The sequence below is a fragment of the Peromyscus leucopus genome, chromosome X (genome assembly GCF_004664715.2).
Source record: "Peromyscus leucopus breed LL Stock chromosome X, UCI_PerLeu_2.1, whole genome shotgun sequence".
NCBI lineage: Eukaryota > Metazoa > Chordata > Mammalia > Rodentia > Cricetidae > Peromyscus > Peromyscus leucopus.
In genome coordinates, this window is record NC_051083.1 from 33,502,540 (window position 1) to 33,530,019 (window position 27,480).

A 27,480-nucleotide genomic window follows, 5' to 3' on the forward strand; every position below is an offset into this window, starting at 1 on the left:
TGACTTCAAAGGACAGAGACAATGTACACCACTCTATGTGTTTTTCTTTTTCTTCCCACACAGGGTGTTAATAAGATGCTCAGACTGGTCTAGAACTCATGATTCTCCTCCTCTGCCTCCATAGCACCTTTGGGCTCTTGATTTGAGGTCTCCAAAGGATCTTCCAGGAGTTCACAATGGACTTTGATGGGGAATATAGAGACACAGGGGACATGAGACTCCTGAAATTTTTGTGTGAGTTTTTCTCAAGAGAGGACAAGATATTTGGCCTTCATAAAATACTCAAACATCTACCTCCACTTCCTGTCTTTTATGAACATTAACTGTACTCTCTTTATCTTTTGAGAGGCAGATGTCACACTACTATTAATTAGCAGTCACATCTAAACATGAGTGACAAGTTAGGCAGAGTGCTGTGTACCTACAAAACTCCAGCTACTGGAGACGCTGAGGCAGGAGGATCACTTGAGCCTAGGCATTTCAGAGAAGCCTAGCCAACCATAGTGACACCCAGAGTCTTAAACTGTTTAAATCATTTCAAATGTAAGCACACATGACAAGGACAACATGGCAGAAGTAAACTTGGTGAAATATTTAAAGGAACAGCCAATTTAAGTTTCCATTTTAACACATTGTCATTCCCAGCAATGTGGTAGAGCTACAGTAGCCATCTCCACACTCTAGCTCAGTCCTGGGAGAAGACCAAATACTTATGATGGCTAGCCATCATAATGAAAGATGACCTCCATTATATTTGCTGTGCTTCTTTCACTGTGAGATGAGAGATCTGACTAGATGATATTTTGGATCCCTATGACGGGTCAAACAATTTTAGATCTCTTCCCTACACAAGCTACACAAGTCCTCTATTTGTGAGGTGGGGAGTCAAGGACGTTTCTGTTTTTGAATGACTTAAATGTTTTTGTTATTTTGTCTTTTTTTTCCCCCAGAGCTGAGGACCGAACCCAGGGCCTAGCAAGCACTCTACCACTGAGCTAAATCCCCAACCCCAACTTAAATGTTTTTATCTGACATGAAATTAAGGCTGCTCTGAAAAAGGCATAGCAAAAGTCCTCCTCTTTGTTGCACCCCAAAAGCTACAGTAGGAGGTAACAGAACATAGGGCCCTAAGATTGTACCAGGAAGGAAGAAAAAAATCTGCAGCGTACCTCCTTTCATGAAATAGTGTAACAAGACAACTGTCTCTCACAGTCCCGGCATGACCATGGACTAACATATTATTTCTGCCTTCTATTGAACCTAGTGTATTTTTTGAAAATGATTTTATTAATTATGTATATATGTATGTTATGTTTATGTGGGTGCAGGTGCCTATGCGGTCTTGAAGAGGGCATTGGATCCCATGGAGCTTGAGTTACAGGCGATTGTGAGTCACCTGACATGGGTGCTGGGAACCAAACTCAGGTCCTCTACAAAAGCAAGAGGTGCTCTCAAATGCTGATCCATCTCCCCAGGTCCCTCCTTGTGTGTGTGTGCCCTCCTTGTGTGTGTGCATGGGGAGACCAGAAGTCAACATCAGATGCTGTTCCTTAAGGAGTCATACACCTTATTTTTTCACACAAGGCCTACCAACTGGGAGCTAGGGCTCACTTACTAGGTTAGGGTAGCTAGTCAGCAAGCCCTAGGGACACTACTGTCTTAGCCTCCCAAGTGCTAGGATTACAAATGTGTGTGTGTGTGTGTGTGTGTGTGTGTGTGTGTGTGTGTGTGTGTGTGTATACCCTGCTTTTTATGAGTGCTAAGAATCAAGAATCAAACCCAGGTCCTAATGCTTGCACAGCAATCACATTACCAAATACACTATCTCTCTGGGCCCCTGGACCCAGCATTGCCCAGAACGATGGAGATAGTCCTTGGAGAAGCTTGCTTTGGTCACAGTAGGGAGAAATTCTGGAAGGGGGCTGAGGATGCAGGGAGAAATGGGTGGAGAAGCTAGTATAGGAGGCAGAGAATGACAAAAGGTGGCGATAACAACAGAAAGGAGCATGAGAAGTGGGCAGACTGAAGAGATGTTTAGGAGGTGAAGTTAGCCGTTTTGTAATGAAGAGAACGCAGTTGGCAAAGGAACAAGCAGAATCTCAAACAACTCTTACGTTGTCAAATTGGGTGCCCAAATGGGTGATGGTACTCCGACTTATGAGGAAAGGTCCTCCCACAGGGAATGTGACATAGCCCTACCCTGTGCCAATATTTTGTGCAAAAACCATTGGAAATAATTCATGCGAAATTTCCACAATCTATAATTTCTCATTACATGGATGATATCTTATTAGCTGATCCAAAGTTAGGTACCTTAGAAAGCACGTTTGAAGAAGTAAAGTTTTGCCTCACTGGGGACTACAGATTGCTTCTGAAAAGATACAAAGAGGAAATTCTATTAATTACTTAGGATATAAGATAGAGCTTCTCCAAAAAAATTAGACCCCAAAGGGTACAACTCAGGAGAGATCGACTGCGGACTCTTAATGATTTTCAAAAATTGTTAGGAAGCATTTCCAACTTACAGGCTACCATTGTAATACCTAAAGATGGACTAGTAAATTTGGCTAATACCCTAAAAGGGGACAAGGACTTAAATAGTCCAAGAGAATTATCAGCTGAGGAGGTTTCATTCTTCTCCAGGTTATAGATAATGGCTATAGTGTTGGGGGTGGAACAATAAAAATCAGACTTGGTATTCTCCTTAAGAAAAAGGGGAATGGATACGTATAGAATATTAGGGTAGATTACTGTATATACTAGTAAACTAATTTAGTAAAATATCAGCCTTAGATAATTTGCACTGTTATGGATTCTTGTATACTGATACAAATGTAAACTTTTTTTTTTTTTTGTTTTTCGAGACAGGACTTAGAATACTTTAACACCAGTCTCTTCTCAGTCTTCCATCATACTGCTTCCTAGACTTAATTATATTATTTTTAACTCTTCTACAGTTGGTATTTACTACTGCTATTCATTCCATATATCATGTTCTATTTATGCTATTCTTTTGATTTTAAATTTCATTGTCATTAATCACAATGTTGTTCCTGCCCTAGTCTTTCTGAGTTATCATACCCAATAATTTCTAACTATAGTGAATACTGATTTGGTTATTATTTTCTGGTTCATAATCTCTTACCACTACTTCATACTTTACATATATTAATGAGCCTTCAAACAGAGCCACTACTGAAGAAATATTAAAAATAAACATCTTATATGGGCTAAAATAAATCTAGAAATTTCTTTCTAAAAGTCAACAGATTTCTAAAGAGACTCCTCAGAATGTCCAGTCACAAAATGAAACTTGCTAAATGACTCTGTTATAGACATAGGTCTTACCTTCTTGCCTTAAAGATTCAAATAATGTATAGTAGCCAAATATTCTCTATCTGGCAAATGACAGACGGAAAAAGTTCTTTTCCTTTACAAAGAGAGTAAAGGAATTAGTGGGTGTGCTAGACGATGTGCGTAAACTACTGATTTGAACGGAAGAATAATGATCAATTGACATACTCAGGAAATAAGTCTAACCAGGAAAACCAATATTAACTAATCTCAATTTAAAAATCAAGGAAAAAGACAGAGTTCAGAGCTTATAAGAACTGACTTGACAAATGTGTCAGAAGCATGCACGGTATTGCAGAAACTACAGAAACCTAGCTCAGTTTTCATTATGATAAAAATTACAGGCCGGGCGGTGGTGGCGCACGCCTTTAGTCCCAGCACTCAGGAGGCAGAGCCAGGCAGATCTCTGTGAGTTTGAGGCCAGCCTGGTCTACAGAGCAAGATCCAGGAAAGGCTCCAAGGCTACAAAGAGAAACCCTGTCTCAAAAAAAAAAAAAAAATACAGAACACAGGAGTCCTACCTATTACATTCAGAAAAGATACCAAGGCTCTGAACAAGTTAGGCCTCTACACTGTGAGTAGCTGCTATGGCAGGATGGGTGCAGGGGGGTGCTAGACGAGGAGGCGTGCAACTGTCTACTTGCAGATTCAGACTTCCCCAGCTGAACTGTTTGGAATATTCTGGTTATCCAGAGGAAAAGAGAGAAAAACATGAGGGCCTTTCCCTGACTACCCCCAAAATAAATACAACTAAAAGATTAGACAACTGGTTTTTAATCATTAAAATGTTGTGGAGGAAAGTCCAACCCTGTCGCTTTAGTGAGAATACAGTTGTTTTGCTCCTGAGCAAAGGCAAGCCTGGACCAAGAGCTGTGCCTTTAGGGTGGCACAGAAGCCACAGGGGATATTTTTTTTAACAAGATTGAAGGATACCTTTAATGTGCCTGAGGCGTTGCTTGAGGAATAGGAAGGAGACACGGAAGTCTCTGTACTTAGGATCTGAATGTACCAACAGAACACATAATTATGACCAAAGACCAGAAAGCAATTAGTAGCAGTATCAAGCCTTCCAGGAAAGTGAGCATCCTGGGCCAGAATGGTCATGCAAGGACTGAGTAACAACATGTGGCCTATATCAAAAGCACCCACTACTTACTGATCTCACACAATGTCCCAGGAAGTACATTAGACATTCATTTTTCTTCATAATAACCCACTCCCCATTCTACAGATGAAGGTGTTAACTCAGAAAGGATAAACAAAGAGCTGGGCCAGCACTCAGGAGGCAAAGACAGGTAGATCTCTGACAATTTGAGGCTAGCTTAGTCTACATGGTGAGTTCTAGGCCAGCCAGGACATAGTGAAAACCTGTCCAAAACAAAAAGAGAAAGGAAAGGATGAACAAAGGTTACATGTGTTGGTCAAGGCAGAACTGGGTACTCACACCTTGGTCTGACACAAAAACTAAGGGTTTCTTTTGTTTTTTGTTTTTTTTTTTTTAAGACAGGGTTTCTTTGTGTAGCCCTGGGTGTCCTGTAATTCCTTCTGTAGAGCAGGCTGGCCTCAAACTCACAGAGATCCACCTGCCTCTGCCCCCCAAATGCTGGAGTTAAAGGCATATGCCACCACTACCCAGCTAAAAAAAGTTTTATCAGTTCTCCTTACAGTTCTTTCTATCATAGTAGTGAAGGGAAAGGTTTTCAACTGAGATTTCAAAACATTTTATAGTTGTAATTCTAAAAATGTTAATCTGTAATTACATTCTGAGAATAAAAGCAGAAAGTAACCTACTTTTTTTGTCGTTGTTTTTATGCATTGGTGTTTTGCCGTGGGCACTGGGTCCCTGGAACTGGAATTACAGACAGTTGTGAGCTGCCATGTGGGTGCTGAGAATTGAACCTGGGTCCTCTGGAAGAGCAGCCAGTGCTCTTAAGCACTAAGCCATCTCTCCAGCCCCCGTTCTGTTTTGTTTTTATGAAAAAGCAACCTCCTTCTATCTGCTTACTCCCTCTTCAACAGCCAACCAGAATGCCATTTCTTGCAGAATTCCTTCCTAGCCAACTAGGGCTTGGTTGGGAGTGGAGGTGTCTTTCTCCAAAGATCTCCACGGAAACACTACAGTCCTTTATGAGTAATCCCCAAAGTCAATAAGCTTTGGAAACTCAAGTGTTAGAAGAAAGTTTGCAGAAAGTTCTTTTGGTGGCAAAAGATAAATTGGTCTAAAATAAAACTCTTTTGTAGTCTTTACTTAATGTACTTAGTGTGAATATTCATATTCTGATGCAGAAATAATAGTGGATGTAACTAGAGGATAATGGATTATTATAGCTATTATAATGTATGTATGCATATGACTTGTTAAAATTCAGACATTTCTGGTTTGCAAGCCACATTTGGCCCCAAAGTGTTTCAAACAAGGGACACTGAACTTATACCTTATTGATAAATTTCACTGTGCAATAAAACATTTTTTCTTTTGTAATGTTGGCAATCCAATGTAGGGCACTGAGAATGCCAGGTAAGCTGTTATACCACTGAGCCACACCACCAGCAGCTCATTCATTCATTTTATGTAGGCACATACTTTGTACAATGTTTTGAATATAAAAGTGACACAATAAGCATTTCCTGAGTGAGGAGCCAAGGTTGAGAAATCAGCTAAGAAGAAAAAAAAAATGGTTAATGGTTTGGAAATGACCATGGGTCTCCAACTTGTAGGTCAAGCCTCAAACCACCAACTGGCACTTCCGTCTTTGACTCTGAAAGCCCTAAAAATAGCCGCTGTTGATTGAAGGCAAGCAATATAGCTGCTGTCTTCACTGGAAACAAAAATAGCTCAGTGGTCTTACACTGGGTAGTCACACATAACTTTTGCCAAGTACAAAGCATAGCAGGCATATTCCTATCTGTGACCATATGCTCAGCTTTCCAACTGTACAGCCCTGATGCTGATGCTATGTGCTCAGAAGTTTTGTCAGTTGTAAAGTAGCAACCAGAGTGAGTCGTAGGGCCCTCTCAGGTAGATGTCTAGCAAGGTAACTCATGGGAGAGACAGCAGCAGTTGCCCACACTCAGGTGCAAGTCTTAGGAGTGGTTTTTTTCACTCCTGTCTACTGGACTCAGAGTAGAAGAGTTTACTGTTCTTATTCAGTGTGCTCTGTTCGATCTAACCTAACACACCTCTTTCATCCAAAAGAAGCGGTCAGGAAGGACATCGAGGGGTCCGTTCTGATTTTAAAAAAAAAAAAAAAAAAGGAAAAAAAGGTCCAAAAACTCTGAAAAACCGCCTCAGCAATTGTTCAAAGGCCAGAAGGCCTGACTTGAGAGTAAAGAGAAGAGGAATAGCAATGAGGAAGGGGGCTAATAACTGGCTAGCAAGGATTGGACTAAAGTAGAAAACCTCTTAACTGCAAGCTCTCAGGTCTCAAGAGTGAAGAGGCCTGGGGGAGAATGACTCATATCGGAGGGCTGATGAGGGCTTTCTCTTGACCACTCTGTTTACCTGGTAACACAGGATGGTTTGCTGCACCAGCCTCGCGTACCCGTCCAGGCGGACCCCAGAATTGCTCCTGCTCCGCATCTCGCCCACGCTCACCGGCCGCGGCGCCGAATTTGCCCGGTGGTGTCCGCCAGGATTGCAGCCTTCAAGCCGGCCTGGTCCCCAAACACTCAGCTTCAGTGAGTTCTCCGACTAGGGTAGGGCGGGAGGAGGTCAGGACTTTTCAAAATGATAGACCTAAAGTACAACTTACTAGACAAGCCAACCAGAGTTTCGCACCGCTGGGCGGTGCGGGGGAGGAGACCGGGGGTGGCGCTATCGCCGCCCCGCCTCTACCAAGCTCCCAGCTGCCGGGACGGTTTCTAGTCCTGGACCGGCCACGCAGGACAAATCCGTGACTGAGACCTCGCGACAGAAAGGCCTCTGACATACCCCCTTTGTTTTCGGGGCTGTATGAGGTGGCTCCGGGTTGCCTGGAAGCCCACTAAGCTATACTCGGCTCCGCCCCCCGCGTGGAGCGGAACACTCCAAGTTTCCACCGAAGAGGGGGGGATATAAAGAGGAAGACCCGTGGGAGCCGCGGAGAGCAAGGCTCTGAGCGGGAATTAAGTTTTGTCATTGAGTTTTCTCCTACCTTAACCGGCCTCCAACCCCAGCTGGGTCTAAAGGAACAGAGCCCCTCAGTCGTGGCCACCGGGGCGCCACAGCTACCCCCGAGAGCCGCTCGCGCCACGAAGTGGAACCCCTGGAGTCCCGCCCCGAAGGGCGCGTGTTAGGAGGTGGCACCTTCTGCTTGCAGCCCCGCCCACGGCCCGCCTCCGCCCGGGAGTGGAATCCTGCTTGTCGTGGCCTGATAGGGGAAGGAAAATGGGGCAGCCCACGGGAGACACCGAGAACCTGGATCCAGGCAGAGAACAAGTCGGCTTTCTGGGTCGGCAGTGACAAGGTCTTCTGAGAGGGCCGTCAAACCCAGCTGAGACCTTGGCATCCTTCCAATGACCGGCCACTGTAGCCCTGCCCTGGTCCAAACCTCACCTGAGAACAGAATCTCAGAAGTGGAACCCAGCAAAGAAAGCAAAAAAGGGAATCCCGAACATTGTCCCCGATATGGATTCCTGGCACCTGTGGCCTCTGACCTTAGCCCCTGGGAGAGTCGCTCAGCTCCTTTACAGTAGTATAATTTGAAACTTGGCATCCATTTGTTGTGGAGGTCGCTAATTAACTACCAGCTATATTCTTTGATCTAGTCTCTATTGTCCACCAAAATCTGACCTACATTTGAATTCGACTGGGCAGCTGTTCTAATGTAATTGCTTCTACAAGCACTTTACTATTCTCCACTTACCCATTTCATTGTCTGAAACCTATCTTTGCCTTAAGGTCTATGTCAGCCCATGCTCCTATTAGCTTTCCCCATTTTCTGGATTCCTACAGCAATTTCTTTAGTAAAAATAAGACAAAAGAGTCAGTTCAAATTGCACTTTATTCCAGTTCTGGTTGTTTGAGTTTTAGTGTTTTTATCTGTTGGGATAGATTTCATACCTTGTAGAGTGATGAGGCCAAGAGCATTTAGCACATTCTTGGCTCACAGAATAGCACTTCAATCAGCTATTTTCATCACCATTTGGAAATAATGCATTACCTTATATTATTTACATTTTCAACTGAGGTATATTTTTCTAACTGGATTATGGATTGCTTATTGAAATAGCCTGGTATCTCCCACCATGCCTGGCAGAGTGTTGATTGAACATGTGTTTAAGGCTCACTATTGATTGAATGAAAATTAGTCTTGCTTATTTGAGTCCCCTTATGATTGGTCCTTAACTAAAACACTTAACCTCTTATCAACTCACACACATTTTGTTTCTGAGATAGTCTTGTAGTGGTCTTGTCATGTAGCCTAGGCTGGACTCCACTGCAGTATATATCCAAGACTGGCCACAGACTCATAGCACTGTTCCTTTTCTCAGCACCGAAACTACTGGGATAGTAAGTATGCACCCTCCATCCAGCTCACATACTTTTAAACGTTGTTTTCAAGCTTTGGTGCAAGTATTTGTTGTGTGTTGAGAAGCCCCCCCCTTATACTTTTTATCCTCCTTTCCCTTTTCTCAACTCCTTTTTATTTGTTGTTGTACTGGATCTTGACTTATGAAGCAGTGTGTGATGTACTTCCATGCAGGATTTGCTGTGATCTAGGGAGTAAATAAAATTAAACATTAAGTTATCATAAATGAATCCTTTTGGTAATCTTTATGTGTACCTTTCCTATATTCTTCTGTATCTAAAAGCAGCCATCATTGCTTATTTTTATGAAGACTTGTGTTCTCATTGGAAACTGCTTAAGAACCTATTTTAGAGGTCAGCCTCCAAAATGGAGATTTCATGTCTTTTGACTCTAAAGTAAAGTACCTCATCTCTGACTAGAGAGGGCCCATTCTTAATCAACTTACAGAAACTAACAACCAAATTAAGTTATTTCTATAACAACTTAGTTTCGTTGACCTGGAAGCATTTTCCTTTTCCATTACAACAGTGTGAAGACTGTTAAATTTGTGTCTCCTCCAGCTCCTTGCAGCTCTGTAAGATGGAGAGTTAGGGAGAGGACACACCAGGAACTACAGGGGTTCTTCACAGTGAAGAACATATATATCACACATTTTCCAAGCGTATATTTTAGAGCCGGGAGCAGTGATCCACACTTGTGATCCCAACTCTCTGGATACTAAGTCATGAGGGTCCTGAATTTGAGGCTATATGGCTATATAGATGAACATGATACACAGTTAATAAAAATATTATTTTTAAATGCTATTTTTCCTAAGAATATTTTTAATTTTATCTGTTTTGATTTCTTGATGTTATATCTGGAAATTGAGGTGAAAGCAGTACATTCATTTAATATACTGCTAAGAATTCTTGACTCAATTTTGTGTTCCTTTAAAAATACTCAAAAAGAAAAACCAAACCCAGGTCCTCTACAAAAACAACAAGTGCTCTGAGCCACCTTTCCAGTCCCAATATTATGTTTTTATTGTACTCACTCAGCTTTTCCTGTTTTCTGTCCCTCAAACTCCAAGGAGGAGCTCAGATAGAGACATTTCATTACTGTTCTGGAGACAAAAAAAAAAAAAAAAATCCCACCACACAAGTCTGCTTGCTTGGTGAGTGTGTCATTCAGTAAATTAACTCTCCATTGAAATACCCTTCAAAAACCACCTGCCTCCAAGGTGACCTTGTTAGATACAACCCAAGCCACCAAGTGGTTGTTTGTATCATTTCTGAGGAGAACAATTACGGTGCAGCTCATTAAAGTTAGCATAGTTCCTAAGTAGAATCGATGATTGCAGTGTTTTCTAGGGGAAATTTCTTCAGTGCTCTGAGGAAACACTTCAAATGTTAGGCACTGCTCTGGCATTCCCTGAATAATAGTAGCTCCTCTGTCTCCTTACAACAGAGTCTCAGTTTTCAGGACCAATTTTAAAACCTGAGGAGGTTGCTTCTCAGAATCATTTGTCTCTGTCTCGTCATGTGATTTTTCTGAATTTACAAACAAATAAAAAAACAAGAGAATTTAGCTTAAAGACTAGATATAAAGCATAATACAAAAAATAGGATGGTCGGAACTGAAGCATATGTGACATTGTGCCTTTTAGGTGCACTCTGGTATGTACACTGCTTTGGGAGATTGATTTCTGAAGTCTCATCCACCCTCACCCACACCCTCAAATCTAGAGTGTCTCACCACCTTCCCAATCAATTTGGAACTTGGCTTCTTAATAGTGGCTGAGGAGCCTGGAAGGAGAGCTTGCTCAGACAGTTCGTATCTAGATGCAGCCAGTCCTCCCCGTTTGTGGCTTCCACACACTAACTAGAGACTCAAAGCCTCTTGAATCTTGTTTCCATTTTCCTGAAATGCCACTGAGGCTGAGGAAGAAGACATCTGGATGGGATCTGAACTGAGTTTCAGATATTTTCTATAGCGCAGTGGTAACACATGTTAAAGAGAAGCTTTTGAAAAAAGAAGATAGAATAGAAAATAGCCCTTGGAAACTGCCCTCACGAAGCAGGACCAGTCCTTTTCTAATTTCACAATCCAAATCTTCAGAAGGTGTTTCCTATCACTCCTGTGCCGTGCTGCTAGGGGGTGGGGGTGGGGGAAGAGAATGCAAACCAAGCTTAAAGGTCTTAACTGCAAATTTATTTTTGTCGATTGTAACATATAAATACAAAATAATTAAATAATTTGGAGAAGCAATTTTGCAAAGACAAATGAGCACACACAGAAACATACATTCCTACTGTGATTAGTCTGGGATACAACATTTACTTGAAATATATGCAAGGGAACCTTAGTGGAAGATCTGACTAGAAGAATTGGAAATGTTCCTATTAAGAATATACTGTACTAGAGGCATCACTCAAGCAGGTATAGATGAGAAGCAGGATAGACCTTCTATAACTAGGAACAATCAGAGTTGGATATATAGATCCAACCGTGATATACAATATCACAGGATAGTTCATTATTCCCAGTAGCTGCCCACCCCTCCCCCTTGTCACTGTACATTCTTCAAGATTTGACATGTTTTTAAAAATACATACAAATGGGACAGGACCAGAATGCAGCGGGTGTAACAATAATGTACCATGCAGCTGTCTTTTAAAGAACTGATTTGTTTGCCATATATACACTCTTGAAAAGTAATCCTACTCTGATCCCCCCCTTTGGAAAGGCTCTAGGTATTTGAGAAGTGGCAGTGTATATATTTTCCACCTTCACAATCTTCCTGACATGGTTTAGATTACAGTTTTATCCTCAATGACCATGGTATTAAACTACACATCTTAATGCAGATTCTGTAATCTGATCATTAAGGATGAAGTCCAGGCATGGGCATTGTCATTAAGTGTCAAATATGGTCACACAAGTCATCCTCTGCATAAGCGTGTATGCAAGATGATGATTAGGGCTACAATGTGGCCCCACTGTTTCCCAAACCATAAGCTCATAATGCTGTGTTTGCCCAGTGTGAACACCTTTTCTTGACCACTCAAAGGCACTTTCTGAGCTAACTGTGGCACCGTCTGCTTATAATCGTTCAGTCTGCCTTTATCATTATTTCTTGATTTCAGCAACGTTTCTGAATTTCACATCCTATATGATCTCCCAAAGGAGGGTTAGAATTCACTGAATCAGTAAGTTATCACATTAGATAAAATGATGCAATCATGATTCTACAAAAGAATAAATTTACACAGTAGAAAATAAATATAAAAAAGTTAGAGATAAGATTTTTGACATGTAAGTCACTAGAATTTAGCTTATGTACAACAAAGGCATGCACAATTAAACTCACTGACAGACTGAAGTAAACATTTTTTTTTCTAGGATGTTATCAGGGAAAACACCCTCTTTAAAATGTGACTAGAAATGAACATTCATTTTTCTTTTCCTAGATCTTATTCTGTGGTTTTAACATCAATCTTCTTTCAAATGAAAGATAAGAAACCAAATTGCAAATGTCTAAAGACCGTAATTATGCCATGGTTTCTTCTTCCGATAGTCAACCATTGCCCTCAATTAGCTTATGTTCCTTTAGAGGTTGCTGAGGAGAAAACAAGCTGATTTTCATACATCTCACATTGTGTAAAAGGAAAACTGGACACTTCACACCATCAACATCGTGCTTTGATTTGAGAAGAGGAGGATCACATTTGCTCAATGAAGTGCAAGCTTCCCCGCTTTGAAGTCCTTCTGAGCGCCACCCGGCCTTTACCGTTGCAGGAATCTTTGTCAGCGAACACGTGCTGTTTCCCTGTGAGGTCGTGAAGGCACACGTCTCCATTCTGCACGCTGAAAGAAACCCCATTCCTCTCTGTAGATGCATTGCCTGGATGAGGAATATCCAAGTCAGGATTGTGAACTTGCCAGAGAAAGCACCCAAGAACAAGTAAGCCTCGCCTCCACTTTAATGTTAAATAGGTACACCACAAATGAAGCTTTAAAACATCCATCCTATGTTTTCATATTTTATTGTTATTCCTTCTCTAAGGTCAGTGACAGTAAGCACAACAAATTTGAGGTTGATCAGAAACAAAATTCCTATGGCAGTTTTAAAAAAGTGAAACAGTCAAAATGGGGAGAAAAGCAAGACTTTTTTAAAATTATTTTCAAAGGCCCATTTCCTAACTCCAATTGAACACATTGAATTAGACTGTGTATAAGATAACCTACAGTAATATTTAAGATTAGCAGAGATCCTATGGGCACTCTTACAGGCTCCCTATAATTCCTATAAAATGAAATTTTGTATTAGAAGATAAGCTTAAAGAACCAGTTACAAACAGTCATGGCAAGAAGAAATCATCTCTCTCTAACCATTTCTAAATCTGTCTTCTATCACAGTAGCACAGTTTCCCAAAAGGAAACCATGGATGCTGAACTACGAGTCCAGCCAGAAGACAGCAGGATGTTTATTCAGTGGTACCTGTGATTTAGACCTAGACCTTCCTACCATTAGCAGCCTCAGATCCTTAGGACACAGCATTATGAGCTTTTAACTACTTAGCACTATCCTTCTGCTCATTATATCATTGAGAGGCCATGTGCAAAGCTGAATAATAAGCCCATTGATAATTTCATGATACAATCATAATAATGATGAGAATAGCACTGAACACATCATACATATTGTCTCACTTATAGTGAGTGATAAAGGATGGGTGCTATTTATTATCCTAATTTCACAGATGATACGACAAAAGCTGTAGAAATCAAATGCTCTGTCTGAGTTTCTTATGGCTCAAAAGTGATGGACTGAACACTTGAGAAGGTTGTTTCCAAAGTGTGAGCGTGTAGCCCTGCCTACTAAATTATATTGCTCTGGTGGCTCAGTACTGAAATATGACACATTCACACAAACGAGGCAGTGGATATGGTTAGCACAACTCCATCTGTGCCACGGCTCAAACAGGGCATGTGATTGTCTGAAGCAGCTGTTCTGACTTAGGTATTTTGGTTTGAGGACATTTTGGTTGCAGGAACAATTTGTCCCAGTATAATAAAGCACTCGGCTGCCAGTGACTTTTTTGAAATTCCCAGTGCCATTCCTCATCTGGTGTGAGGGCTGACAAGCCAGAGCTGTTCATTTGACAGGCATATTACCCTTTTTGAAACACGTAGTCATTCTGTTGACTGTAAAATGCTCCCCCCCTTACTTTCAGACATCAAAACTAGCTGTGTCAAGATAGGTTGCTTCTATAAGATCTGATTCCCCGAAGAATGACAACATTTTTTTGGGAGGGCTAGGCAGGTGAAGCTTCACCTCTGAGCTCTTTTCAGAAAATGGAAAACTAGTGATGGATCAAGAGCCCCAAACGCACAGGCATCTAAGACTTCTAGATGATCTAGTTTGATCCTTTCATTTTCCTCCATTCAACTTGCTCTCTCACGCTTATTAAGCAGCCTTCATCTCGCTGTCTTTACTCCAAGGACCTACAATGCATCATTCCTGATATGGCAAGTTGGCATTAGGCCCAGAATTTTACTCTTGGTATTGACAGTGAGGATATAAAGCCATATGGCAGCAATTTCTTATCTTTTACAGCAATGGTTTTCAAAGAAGGACAATTTATTACCTGTCCCCACAGGGGACAATGTCTGGGGGCATTTTTGCTTGCCACAACTTGGGGCAGGGTATTGCTGTTTCTACTGGGGAGAGAGGCTAGGGATGCTGTTCAACATCTTGCAATTCTCTAAAAAGAATTATCCAGCCCCAAATGTAACCAATGTGTGAGATTGAGAGGCCTCAATGTCAAGGAATCCTGTTGTATTTTCTTTGTATAAAAATGCATATGTGGTTGGCTGGGTGTTGGTGGCGCACACCTTTAATCCCAGCACTCAGGAGGCAGAGCCAGGCGGATCTCTGTGAGTTCGAGGCCAGCCTGGGCTACCAAGTGAGCTCCTGGAAAGGCGCAAAGCTACACAGAGAAACCCTGTCTCAAAAAACCAAAAAAAAAAATAATGAATATGTGGTATGTATGCACATGCATGCTAGCATGTATGTTCATGTGCGTGCACGAATGCACATGCAATGTGTGCATGCATGCATGTGGAGGCCTGGGGTTGATGGAGGGTGTCTTCCTGGATTGATTTTCACTCTACATTGAGACAAGGTTTCTCACTGAATCTGGAGCTCACTGTTTCAGCTGGTCTGGCCAGACAGTTTGCTTGGGTGTTTCTTGTCTCTATCTGCCTTTTGTGTGCTAGGATTCCAGCAGGGCTGCCACACCCACTGGGCTTTTAAGTGTGTTCTAGGGATCTGGTCCTCACCCTTGTGCATCGCCTGGTAAGCCATCTCCCCAGTTAACCCCCAGTTGTATTTTTTAAAATCAAACTATCAGAAGCCCTCATCTTCATGTCTCTATTTGGTAGAGACAAACCGATTTGAATTAGTAATGAAAAGTACTAATGTCTTAAAACAACGGATAAAGGGTAATTGTCCACTGGAAGAAGAAAATATACTGGCATATCATAAGTTTTTAATAAAATGCAAAAGATTTATTAAGAAGCAGAAGAAAGAAAAGTAAGCATGATAAGCTTTATGAGTAATGAACAGCCCAGTCTTGGAGAGAAAGAAAGTGTAATGATGTTTTAGCTAGAAATTTTAGACTTAATGAGTGAAAGAAGCATAGCTGTAATAATCAGCTCATATCTGCGTGACACAGATAGTGACCAATATTGCTCACAATTCATCTTCCAGCATTTGATATATTCATGGGCACTTGGGTGCTGTCACAAAGCAGCCACCTTGTGGGAAAGGATTAACAAACATGAAAAGCGAAAAACAGGAAGGTTTCAAAGTACTAAGGATGTGCATGATTAATAGATATGATTTTTAAAAATCTTATTGCTTGGTAATTTAGGTACTGCTCTTAGAGAAATAGTGCAGCACTGAAGTCTTTGGACAATATTTAAATTAGGATTTGAATATAAAACCTTTTAGGTTATGGTCAATTCCCATTATGGGAAACTAAATCGTCTTTAAAAAGTCATTCTCATATTCGCTCTAAAATAAATAAATTTGGGGTTATAAATGTTCTGACTTATATGGAAAACTCTATTTTGATCCACTGGTCATAGGTGCAATCATTCAGTTTGCTTTGCAAAAAGAACTACTTCAAAAAATAAACACTGGCTTGAGAAACACTATATTGAGACAGACATACATACCATTCCCGCCTGCGTGCACTGAGCAATCATTATTCACTAGTAGTGTGGTGGAGTTAGTGGAGTTACAGCTTGACTGTAAGGAATTTGAAGAGCTGGATACTCCTTGGTTTACAGTCTGCTTCTTTAAACCATTAGTAGCAGTTTTACTCCAGTCTACAGCAGAATAAGCATTACAGAAAAAAGGGCGGTATGTTGAAGCTCAAATGCAAGAGACAGGTCACAGTGTAACAAGTTCTAGCAATTGAATTCTCACTTCAAGATCTCATAGAGAACTCATACATTTTACAAGCAGGTGTTCTAAGAGGGACCTTCACTTTCACTATACGTATTTACCTTTCAAATGACTGCCTCATTAAAAGGAACCTGTGCCCTCCTGGAACTAAAGGCTGAGCCAACTGGATTGTCTGGAAATAGCCATTGAATTAGGAAGTAACCCAGTGCCTCTCTCCTTCTGCCCTCACAAGGACATAAATCAACTCTACTGTGGTAATTGTTCTTGAATCCATACAGATGGCTGATTTACATACACTGCCGTTTTATAAATACAGACCTCAGTACCCATCAAGTACTGAAAGGTGGTATTCATGCAGAAGGAAGCTAGCTTTTCAAACAGGTCTTTATTCTTCTTTTAAAAAAAATAGAAAGAAAGAAAAAGAAATGAGCTTTTTGCTCTACTAGCCAACCGGGAATATGTGAAAAGAACTTCAAAATAACCAATACATGCCAAAGCTTATATACAAAGTCTGGCCAGTTAACAAACAAAGTCACTGACAACCTGGACCTGTGGAAGAAGAGTGAGTCAAGCCTTAAAACGCTATGAAGGAAAATATTAAAAATTACTTTGGGAAATGAAAACCATGAGCTCAATAGGAAACACACTCTAAAAATTTCACTGTTGCTTCCTTCAAGAAGCGGTCGGTTCACTAACCCCATTGCTCACAAAATTCCCAGGGAGGAAGAATTCTTTTCTTTTTTTAGCCCCTTAATGAGCAATTAACAGCATTTTCTGTTGTGCAGGTGGTGTCCCTGCTTTCCAGATCTGACAGCTTCTAAGCAACGATTGCATTCCTCTTAATATACACATTTATTTTCTTGAGAAGAAAAATGCAGGCAAATCTTTACCAGAATTTTCAGCCAGCCGTAATTTTCCACAACAAACATACCGCCTCCACTGTTTTCTGACATTCTCTTTTGCTGCACAGTAAAAGATGAATATGAAGAACCCTAAAGGGAGAGAAAAAATCCCAACCATTCACTCTTCAGTGAATTCCAAAACAACCCTACATCTGGGAGTCCACTTTGTACAAAAGAGGACATCTTTGGCAGTTGTGGACAAAGCGCAATTTTGTAAACTGAATACAATGTCTAAAATCCAAAGCTTTAAACAAAGATCTTTGTAAGATAGACTGCTTATAAAAGGAACTGAATCTTCACAGCTGAATTCACCATCTCTTGTCCCAGGTCTTGCCCTCATCCTTCTCTGTTCTGATAGTACAAGCCATCAACCCAGGATCCCTGGCTGAGACCTCAGCTCCCATTCCCAGAATCCTCTGGACTTGTAATCTAGTTCCAAGTTCTGTCCAATGTCATCTCCTCTCCAGTCTCATGTGCCTCTTCCCTATGCCAGGTCCCTTGCTTGGGTCCTTTGGACCTTCTTCTCTGAGCATCAAGCCTGCAGAATGTTTGGATTTACTTATCTACCATCTTCCTGCATCCCTTAAGTCTCAAGGAAATGTTCCCCTCATGTTCCAGCATAGAAAACTAGCTACAGGTTTGAACAGGCCTTTGGACTTGCTTTCTACCTAGCACTATTCCCAGTTATATGGGCCAGGAACCCTTATTCAGCGCTGTCTCTGCCAAGACCCCAAGGCTTTTGCTAATAAAATATTTGTGGGATGTATGTATGAATTCTGAACCCTCTCACTCCCCCAACAGTTACCTACTTTTAAAATACTCATTTGAAAGCACTAGATTTGCTTCTAATGGGGTGGGTAAATATGAGAAGACCTCAATAGTTGATGGACATTGCACACCTTTGCCTAATGTTACCCTGGGAGGCTCCCTTGGTTGCATGAAGGGAAAAACAACATGTGTGAGAAAGGTATGCATGGAGCTATACACCAGCCAAAATAAAAAAACCATATACACAGCTCATCTTCAATCAACTCAAAAGTACTGTAAAACTAGGCCTTAGCTCCCTTTTACAGAAGCAGCAAATTAATTCTAGTCATTTATGTTTTAGTAAGATATTCTGGGGAAATGGAGAACAAGAGGCACATTTGCTAGATTACTAAACCACATGAAGGCAGGTACATAGATTTCATGTTAATGATGAATGTGAATTTGCATAGCATATATATACATATACATATAATATACATATACATATATATATATTTCTTTTTAAGTATCTACTACTTTTAGTTCCAGTTGTTAGGTTATAAAACTTTTCTTGAGCCAAATGTGGTAGCACATGCCTATATAATTCCAGCACTGGACAAGCAGAGTTAGGAAGATCACTATGTGTCTGAGGCCAATCTGGTGAATTCCAGGCCACCAGGGCTATATAACAACACTCTATCTGAAAAGCCCCCCTCAAAAAAGAACCCAAAACAAAACAAAAACCCTTGATATGATTTTCTTGTTTTGTTTTATGTTTAATACTATATAGCACAACACCTGGACATACCAATTTAGGAACTGGTATTTTGTAAATAAAAATACCAGCCATATATAGCCATGTGGTGTGTATATGTGTGTGTGTGTGTGTGTGTGTGTGTGTGTGTGTGTGTGTGTGTGCCTATCTGTCTGTCTGTGCATGTGTGTGCTTTTTTTCAAATAAAATAAGAACCTATGGCCAAGTTAGGTATTAGAACTATACTTCTGGGAGGGATTTCTTTGAAAACTGGCAAAATTATCTTTTGCCTGATGGGGCCGCAGGAGGGCAGTATGGGAGCCAAAGGCAACATGAAAACAAGTAGAAGAGAATGTAATGGAAAGGAGTTGGAAGAAGAGGAAGCCAAGGGACAATTCTTTATTGTTTCTGTAATGCAAACCTATTAGCCTGCTGGGCTTTTAATGCCAAAGTACTTCCATTAAAAATTAACAGCTGACAAGACTTTTATAATACTGCTGCAAAAGGAATTAGTCATTTGCTTTTCTAAAGAACACGATTGCTAGGGTCCCAAAGTCAGAGTGGCTGGGTTTTATTACCATGTGGGAAGCTCAGAAGTCAAGGGGATCCTCCAAGCCTGCCTGAGGTCTGCTCAGGGCAGCTTGGCAGCATCTGGGGATTAGGCCATGGCCAAGATCACTGCCACTTGTGTTTGTTTATTATCTTCCTGCTTATCATTTTATGTTTCCAATCAAAGCCCCAAACCTAAGCCCTAGGTCTGTGTGGTGAACTCTTGTAGTGACAATGTATCTGGATTTATTATCTTCCCACTTATTATTTTATGTTTCCAATCAAAACCCCAAACCTAAGCCCTATACCTAGGTGTGTGTGGTGAACTGTTGTAGTGACATGCTATCTGGGCTTTTCTTGTGTGTGAGTTCTGCTTCCATAAATTAGCTTAAAAATAAATAAAAAGGAAAGAAGCAAGAAAAGGCAGAGTAATTGGCTCTCCCAGGAAGAGTTCCTGGCAGATTCCCTCAATATAGTTTCTCCAAGGAGATGAGGATGGATAAAAGGAAAACTCACCATTTCTCAAAATTAGTAAAATGCCTTTCTCCTAAGGACCACAAAGCTCCTGTTCTCAGCAATAAATTGGTTCGGAAAGGAGTACAGCTTCAGCCACTAAATAGCCTTCCAGTGATATATTTTTTTTATTTTCCACTGGGCTCTTTGGGTTCATAGTTAATGCTGTAGTGCTTACCTTGTAAGGTGTTAAAGATAGCAAAGAGATACATGAAGGCGACATTAACTGGTCCCCAGGCAAAGAAGGCAAAGCCCCAAGTAATTCCCAGTAAGAACGTGAGGCCAGCAATACTCCTGAGGTCTTGAATGCTAGTTTTGCGCTGTGCTCCCAGTTGCTTCTTCCTTTTAATTCGACAGAGCTGAACCAAGACGACAATGAACATGCTGATGTTCAGTAAAAATATCACACAGAAATAGCCCACAACTGTGATATAGAACACAGCATTGCTGTTGATCCAGCAACTGGATGGGGGAGAGGAGAGGAGGAAAACATTATGATGCGGGAAGCATGCTTGCTCCAAGTGATGCACTGAATCTATAATGTTTGGCTGAAAACTTTTTTTTCTTCAAGTACAAAAGAAAAAAAAATGATAAACTGCTTTTCTCCACAATCATTTATCGCTCTGGGGGAAGAGAATCTAAGAGTTTGTCTTAGGACCCTTGCTAATGAAAAATATTTTAGGGCCTGGAGAGATGGCTCAGTGGTTAAGAGCAATTGGTCCTTTTCCTTAGGACCCAAGCTCCGTTCCCAACACTTATGGTAGGCAGCTCACAACTACCTGTAACTTCAGCTCCAAGGGACTTAACACCCTCTTCTGGCCTCCACAGACACATACATGTGTCACACGCACACATGTGTAATATACATATATATAAATAAAGATACATCTTAAAAATAATAATTTATAACTATTCTTAAAGCATTTAGAACTGTGTCAACTATAGTTTTCCTACTCTTCATGTCCTTATTAATATAATATCATGAGCATTTCATTTTTATCAGAGGTTAAGTGTCTGAATATACTTCTTTCTAATTTGTATACTCTCTCAGAATAATTCCTCCTAATTCATTCTTTAAATAGTAGTGTGGCAGTTTCCACTAGCTAATCTCATTACACATGATGATGAAGGCTCTTGTTTAAAATGATCTTAGATTTTATTAAGATGATAGATATAGCCAACAGATTGATTAGATCCTCCATTTTCTTAGAGAATTTAATTTTCCAGTTCCCTGGACATTCCTAAGATGAATTTATACTTACAAGTCATCTGGTGTGCCATTGGGGAATTTTCCATAGGATCCAATCCCATAATTATCTGGGGATATAGTCAGGATGATGGTCACAACCACAGCTGGTATCCCTGGAACATGGGAAACATCAGTCACACAGTTCTGACAACCAAATAGGTGAGAAGAAAGACTGGAGGTCATTCTATTTTCTTTCCTGTGCATGGCAGAGACTGGTTAGCTATTCACCAAATTAAGTTTCTTTTCATTTTTGCTACATGGATGGATGTGTCTACCCTCATTGGCAGCCAGAATAAAATTTTGGCCAATATCCAATGCAAAACACACAGGGGTTTATTGATAACAAGCAAGCCCGGGCTTGGTCTGTGTCCAACACTCGACACAGCGGGTGGAGGACGATGGCCCTGAGCTCTCAGTGTGAGGGGTTTTTAAAGGGAAAAATCACAAGCAGGGTGGTACAAGCCTTTGTATCATATGATTGGGTGAGGGTGTATAACCTTTGAATTTACTGGTTGGGGGTTACAGTTATTATTTGGGGGCAGGCCTGGACAATTCCCAGGCTCTATCTTTGAGCTGCCATGGAGGCTGACTGGCCTCACATGTTCACATTGACCCATGCACATAGCTCTAAGTTGGTGAGGGGTCCCAGACAGTAAACAATTGACTGAACCTTGAGCAGTCAGAGTACGTGCAGAAAGGGAGCTACTGCAAGGACTATGTCTTTTGTTCATGGCCCTCCCAGAAACTGCTTGCTAAAGTCTCAGAAACTGAAATTGAGGCCTGATCCCTGAGAGAAGATTAAGCAGCCTGTTATGGCGTCTGCTTTGTCCTTTCACTTACCATCACTCACCAGCCCCATGTTGCCATTCTACACTAAACATAGACCAGCCAGTCAGCTTCACTACTCTGGTAAATAAAGCAACAACAACAACAACTCCTTTTACAGATTGGCTGGAGTGCCTGATACAATCAAATGTATTCTTTATTTTAATTCATTTGTACATCTAATGATACTGACATGATTAAGTCATGATTAGTAAGTTTCCTAAGTAAGACATTTTTAAAGATAGAATACTGGAGAGTGGAGTTGTAGATCATTGTTGGAGTGCTTACCTAGCATGTTCATGACCCTGTGTCGGATTCTCAGTGTCAAAGACACCGAGTATCAGAGGTGGAGGAGCTTGTCCTTGACAAGAGCATCTGGCATTTTAGCTGTCTCTAAAGAAGATAAAATTCCTGCCCAATGCCTGGAGCCCTGACTTTCTTTCTGAGACAAGTGAGGGGAACTGTGTGTTTTACTATTTTTCACAATGATATAATGGTAAGCAGGATGACATGGAGTGAAAAGCTTGCAGTCCTGTTGTGCAGGAAGGACTGTTTAGGTTGAAGAAGCCAAGCAGATGTAGGAGTGTTGATGGTTGGAATCCAGTGGAAATGATGCATAAAGAATGAGAAAGCCAGGCTGGGCTGTTTTCTAGCCTCGCAAAATGGTATGCCACACCATTACCCAGGGTCTTCACCTGGGTGCTGCCTACAACTGCCTTGCTAGCCTCATTGGCTTGTCTTCAATGAAGCGATTTATGTGAAAACCACATCAAAACAACAGGGCATTAACACTTATGGACTATCTAAAGACTCTTGGGGGAAGAGGTATCAGCTTATTATTTTTCACTGAAGAGACCAAAACCAAGCTCACTGGTAAGTGCCACCAAGAGCCATGAACTTAATGGAAAGTAGAAATGGAGAGATTTTGGAAATGATCTGGTCGCTGAGGCAACAAGACTGTTCTGGGGACAGTGCAGCCCACGTGGAGTCCAACGCTCCTTTAGAAAGTTGCCAAGTGGGATCTGATTCATCAAATCTCTACGCGAGTGCAAGTCAGAACACTGGAGGAGTCCAGGCAACACACAAGGAAATTTATACATACCCCAGCCAACAATGCAGAATTTAAGGATGTACTTTCGGATGTATGTATTAAACACCTTGACAAGTGCCAGGTACATGTGGAATGCTTCTAAGCCCATCCATGTGAATGAGACCAAGAGGAAGTAGTGAAGAAATGCAGCCACAGAGATGCAGAAACCTCGGGTATTATACAGAGCAATCCAGGAATCTAGCAGGAAGACCAGATTGAGCAGAAGCAGGGCAGCACATAGCTGGATGAGGATTTTGGAAGGGTAATCCCTCCGGATCTTTCTAAAATGAGAGGACAAAAAAAAAGAATTAGCATTATAATCTGGCAAACTTTGTATAAGAATATTTCTCAGGCTGTCTCAGAGTTTTAGGTGATTCATCAGTATATACTAATATGCACAGATTTCTTCTCAGAGTGGGTGAGTGTACAGGGGACATTAAAACCAACAATATCTGGACAGTGGTGGCACACATTTTTAATCCCAGCACTCAGGAGTTAGAGGCAGGTGGATCTCTGTGAGTTCGAGGCTCACCTGGTCTACAAAGCAAGTTCCAGGACAGTCATGGCTACACAGAGAAACCCTGCCTCAAAAACCAACCAACCAACCAAACAAACAAAAACCCAACATCAACAAAACAATGGAAAAATCTAAACTGAAAAAGTGTGATAATCAATAATGATTGTCAACTTGAAAAGAAAACCTCTAAAATCACCAAAGAGACAAGCTTCTGGACACACCTGTGAGGGTGGGAGCAGGCTAACTAAGATGGGAAGATCCACACTGAATGGGTGGCATTATTCCATGAGTTGGGCCTTAGACTGAATAAAAAGTAGTCTGAGCACTGGCATTCATCACTCTCAGTTTCTGCTGCTGTGACACCCCCATATCCCTATCATGATGGACAGAACCTTCAAACTATGAGCCAAATAATGTTGTCTTTGTCAGGCGTTCAATCACTGCAACAGGAAAAACAGCTAATATGACAATCATACAGCAAATATGTCTCGACTTCTGAAGGATCTTTTACATGCTGATTGTAGACCCTCACTTTTAAATGGTATGTAATCAACACTACTGAAAAGCAACCTTGCTTCTCCTCAACTACTTCTAGAAGTACTACTAGTTCTTCTCACATAATAGGCTGCTACATTCAGATCTCAAACTATGGTATATTGCTAATATCATCTTACACTATGACTTAAATTGAGATCTTGGAAAGAAGAGTTTTAACTATAACTAAATGTAATGACACAGGGAAATGTAGCGAATTGACCTATTAAGATTTCCTTCTTGGCATCACCATCCCTGACCTCAAGCTCTACTATAGAGCTATAGTAGTAAAAACAGCTTGGTACTGGCATAAAAACCGACATACAGACCAATGGAATCGAATTGAAGACCCTGACATTAATCCACGCACATATGAACACCTGATTTTTGACAAAGAAGCCAAAACTATACAATGGAAAAAAGAAAGTATCTTCAACAAATGGTGCTGGCATAACTGGATGTCAATATGTAAAAGATTACAAATAGATCCATATCTGTCACCATACACAAAACTCAAGTCCAAGTGGATCAAAGACCTCAACATAGATCCCGTTACTCTGAACCTGATAGAAGAGAAAGTAGGAAGTAGTCTTGAACGCATTGGCACCGGAGATCACTTCCTAAATATAACACCAGCAGCACAGTCACTAAGAGCAACAATTAATAAATGGGGCCTCTTGAAACTGAGAAAGTTTTTTAGGGTAAAAGACACGGTCAATAAGACATAAAGACAGCTTACAGAATGGGAAAAGACCTTCAACAACCCCACATCTGACAGAGGACTGATATCCAAAGTATATAAAGAACTCAAGAAACTAGGCATCAAAATACTGAACAATCCAATTAAAAAAATGGGCTAAAGAGCTAAACAGAGAATTTTCAAAAGAAGATTCTCAAATGGCTGAAAGACATTTAAAGAAATGCTCAACATCCTTAATCATGAGAGAAATACAAATCAAAACGACTCTGAGATACCACCTTACACCTGTCAGGAATGGCTATGATCAAAACCACTAATAACAGTCTATTTTGGAGAGGATGTGGAGCAAAGGGAACACTCCTCCACTGTTGGTGGGAGTGCAAACTTGTACAACCACTATGGAAATCAGTATGGCAGTTTCTCAGAAAATTGAGAATTGATCTACCTCAAGACGCAGCCATCCCACTCTTGGGCATATACCCAAGGAATGCTCATTCATACCACGAAGATACATGCTCAACTATGTTCATAGTAGCACTATTCATAATAGCCAGAACCTGGAAACGACCTAGATGCCCATCAACTGAAGAATGAATTAAGAAAATGTGGTACACATACACAATGGAGTACTACTCAGCAGAGAAAAACAATGACAGCATGAAATTTGCAGGCAAATGGATGGAACTAGAAAATATCATCCTGAGTGAGGTAACCCAAACCCAGAAGGGCAAACATGGTATGTACTCATTCATAAGTGGATACTAGATATAAAGCAAAGAGAATCAGACTGCAACCCACAGAACCAGGGAGGCTATATAGCAGGGGGGACCCTAGGATGACTGTGGCTTATAATAAGTTTTGGTTTTACTCAATTACTGGGCAAGTCTCAATGAAACATTTCACTATTAGGATAAGAATTTGTACTGTATCAAGTTGATAATCGATAAATAAATAAATATAAATTAAGAAAAAAGATTTCCTCCTCAAAAGTGATGAGAGGAACCCTTCTGGTGGGCCAAGAAGGCGGTGATGTTATTTGGAGAGCCATTCCTTGCTTTCATTTACAAAGCCACACTCACTGAATTTTGTCAGTTAAGTTTTACACTCATCTTCTTCATTCCTATACCAGTTAATATAGTTAATCTTTCAAATTTGCTCAGTGTTATTTATAAACTTAATTTGTGATTTTTTTTTTGCTGTACGTTGTGCTATGATCTCTTTCAGATTGTAACCTCTTGGATTTCAGTCTCTCCTTTTTCCTCCACTGAATGCTCATGACATACCAGGCACCCATGCTGGGCACAAGGATGATCATGACACAGTCCTTAGTGAGCTCACAAACTAGTAGAACCCCAAAACTCACATAGCATTTCATACCCGGATATTCTACTACGTGAATATAAAGGAAAGGGCAGGCTGAAGAAAGGATTTTTAAGTCAAACATTTTGGTGATGAAGGTGAGAGCTGCATCTTATAAACCAAATTTCAAGTTGTAGATACTCACTCAAAGGCTATGTAGGTTACAAGAGTAACTGACAGAAAAATTGATGAAAGCCCACAGCCAATATATGTGATAAATGTCAGAGCCATCATTTGACTTGGTGGCAAGGATGTCCGAGATAGGTCCTGGGAAATAAAATATTGCTATCAGTGATTGATTCATTTTAAATACATAAGACTTGTTATTATGTTTGTTGACTATGCTAAGTATCCATTAACAGTCTCATAGTCTGTTCAACCAACATCACTTTAATCAGGTGCAAATAAGGACATAGGGAGTTCCAGTAACCTACCGAAGGTGGTAGCTACAAAGTGGAGGAATCAGAATTCAAATTCAGGTCTGCCTGACTCCAAAGCTCACACATTTGATCACTGCATTGTAGTGCACTGGGAAATCCCTGGATTAGGGGCCTGAAGACTGACATTTGGCTCCTAGCTCTTACATTTCTTAGTCCCATGACTATGAACAATTACTAAGTCTTAATTCTAATTGCAAAAAAAATCAACCTATGTTTAAGGAATGCTGGGAAGAGTAGTAAGATCATTTAAGGATGGGGGTGTGGCTAAGTAGTAGAGCATTTGCCTAGCATGCACATAATATTAACAGTAACAATAACATTTATGTCAAAGTGTATTATAAGCATTTTCAATGTGTTGAAAGGTAAATAATTTGTGTTGTCCATTCTAGTCAGAATCCCTTGCTACTTAAAGGAGAAAAATGTAAATGTAAAAATATAATGTGAAGAAATACTTGCATCCTACAAATATTAATCTTTAGATGCATTTGGTTATTAAAAGAGTGGTCTCATTGATATATAACTATTCCACAATAATATGTTTCCTGCTTATCTTTCTAGTCATCAAGCAGAGTTGATATTCTCATATAATGCTCAGCTAGCCCTCAGACCCAGAATCTAATGCCACAGAGCATGGGTATGTTACCATTAGGATGCCAAAACTTGTAAGGTGGCTACAGGTACAGATGGTTTCATTCAGCCTCTTGTCTTTGATGGAGCAGCCATCGGATGACCAACCTCCTCTGCCACCTGTTGGCATCAAGAGCAGTATCTGTCCCATCAGCAAGGCCATAACACATTGACTTACCAACTTCCCCACTCACTCACTTAAGACCTTGAATGGGTATAAATTGGAACCTACCATTTCTGCCCAAGTCCCAGAAGACACATTTCACGGTTAAGTCATCCTGTAGCAGAAAGATAAGTCATGGCTAATTAATTTACTGAACTGAAAAGTAATTAGGAAAATCAGTCCTATTT

At 40.7% G+C, this 27,480-nt stretch overlaps 2 protein-coding genes across 6 annotated transcripts in view; both read right to left on the reverse strand.

The window, feature by feature from the left end:
* The window catches only part of Phka2 (phosphorylase kinase regulatory subunit alpha 2), an 87,805-nt gene extending 80,192 nt beyond the window's left edge, over positions 1-7,613 (reverse strand). For 2 of the 5 annotated variants that reach the window (XM_028873259.2, XM_037199437.1), the window contains exon 1: positions 6,857-7,613. In XM_028873259.2, the coding sequence (XP_028729092.1) occupies positions 6,857-6,934 (78 nt within the window). In that variant the 5' untranslated portion in view covers positions 6,935-7,613. The remainder of the gene's footprint in view (positions 1-6,856) is intronic. The other 3 variants (XM_028873257.2, XM_028873258.2, XM_037199436.1) reach the window with 3 other exon arrangements.
* Positions 7,614-11,035: 3,422 nt separating this feature from the next.
* Adgrg2 (adhesion G protein-coupled receptor G2) overlaps positions 11,036-27,480 on the reverse strand; it is a 118,104-nt gene continuing 101,659 nt past the window's right edge. Inside the window, 9 exon segments of the mRNA XM_037199043.1 lie at positions 11,036-12,750; positions 16,092-16,244; positions 17,214-17,315; positions 19,967-20,250; positions 21,051-21,150; positions 22,965-23,233; positions 26,208-26,329; positions 27,146-27,249; positions 27,362-27,407. Of these exon segments, the coding sequence (XP_037054938.1) occupies positions 12,569-12,750; positions 16,092-16,244; positions 17,214-17,315; positions 19,967-20,250; positions 21,051-21,150; positions 22,965-23,233; positions 26,208-26,329; positions 27,146-27,249; positions 27,362-27,407 (1,362 nt within the window). The 3' untranslated portion in view covers positions 11,036-12,568.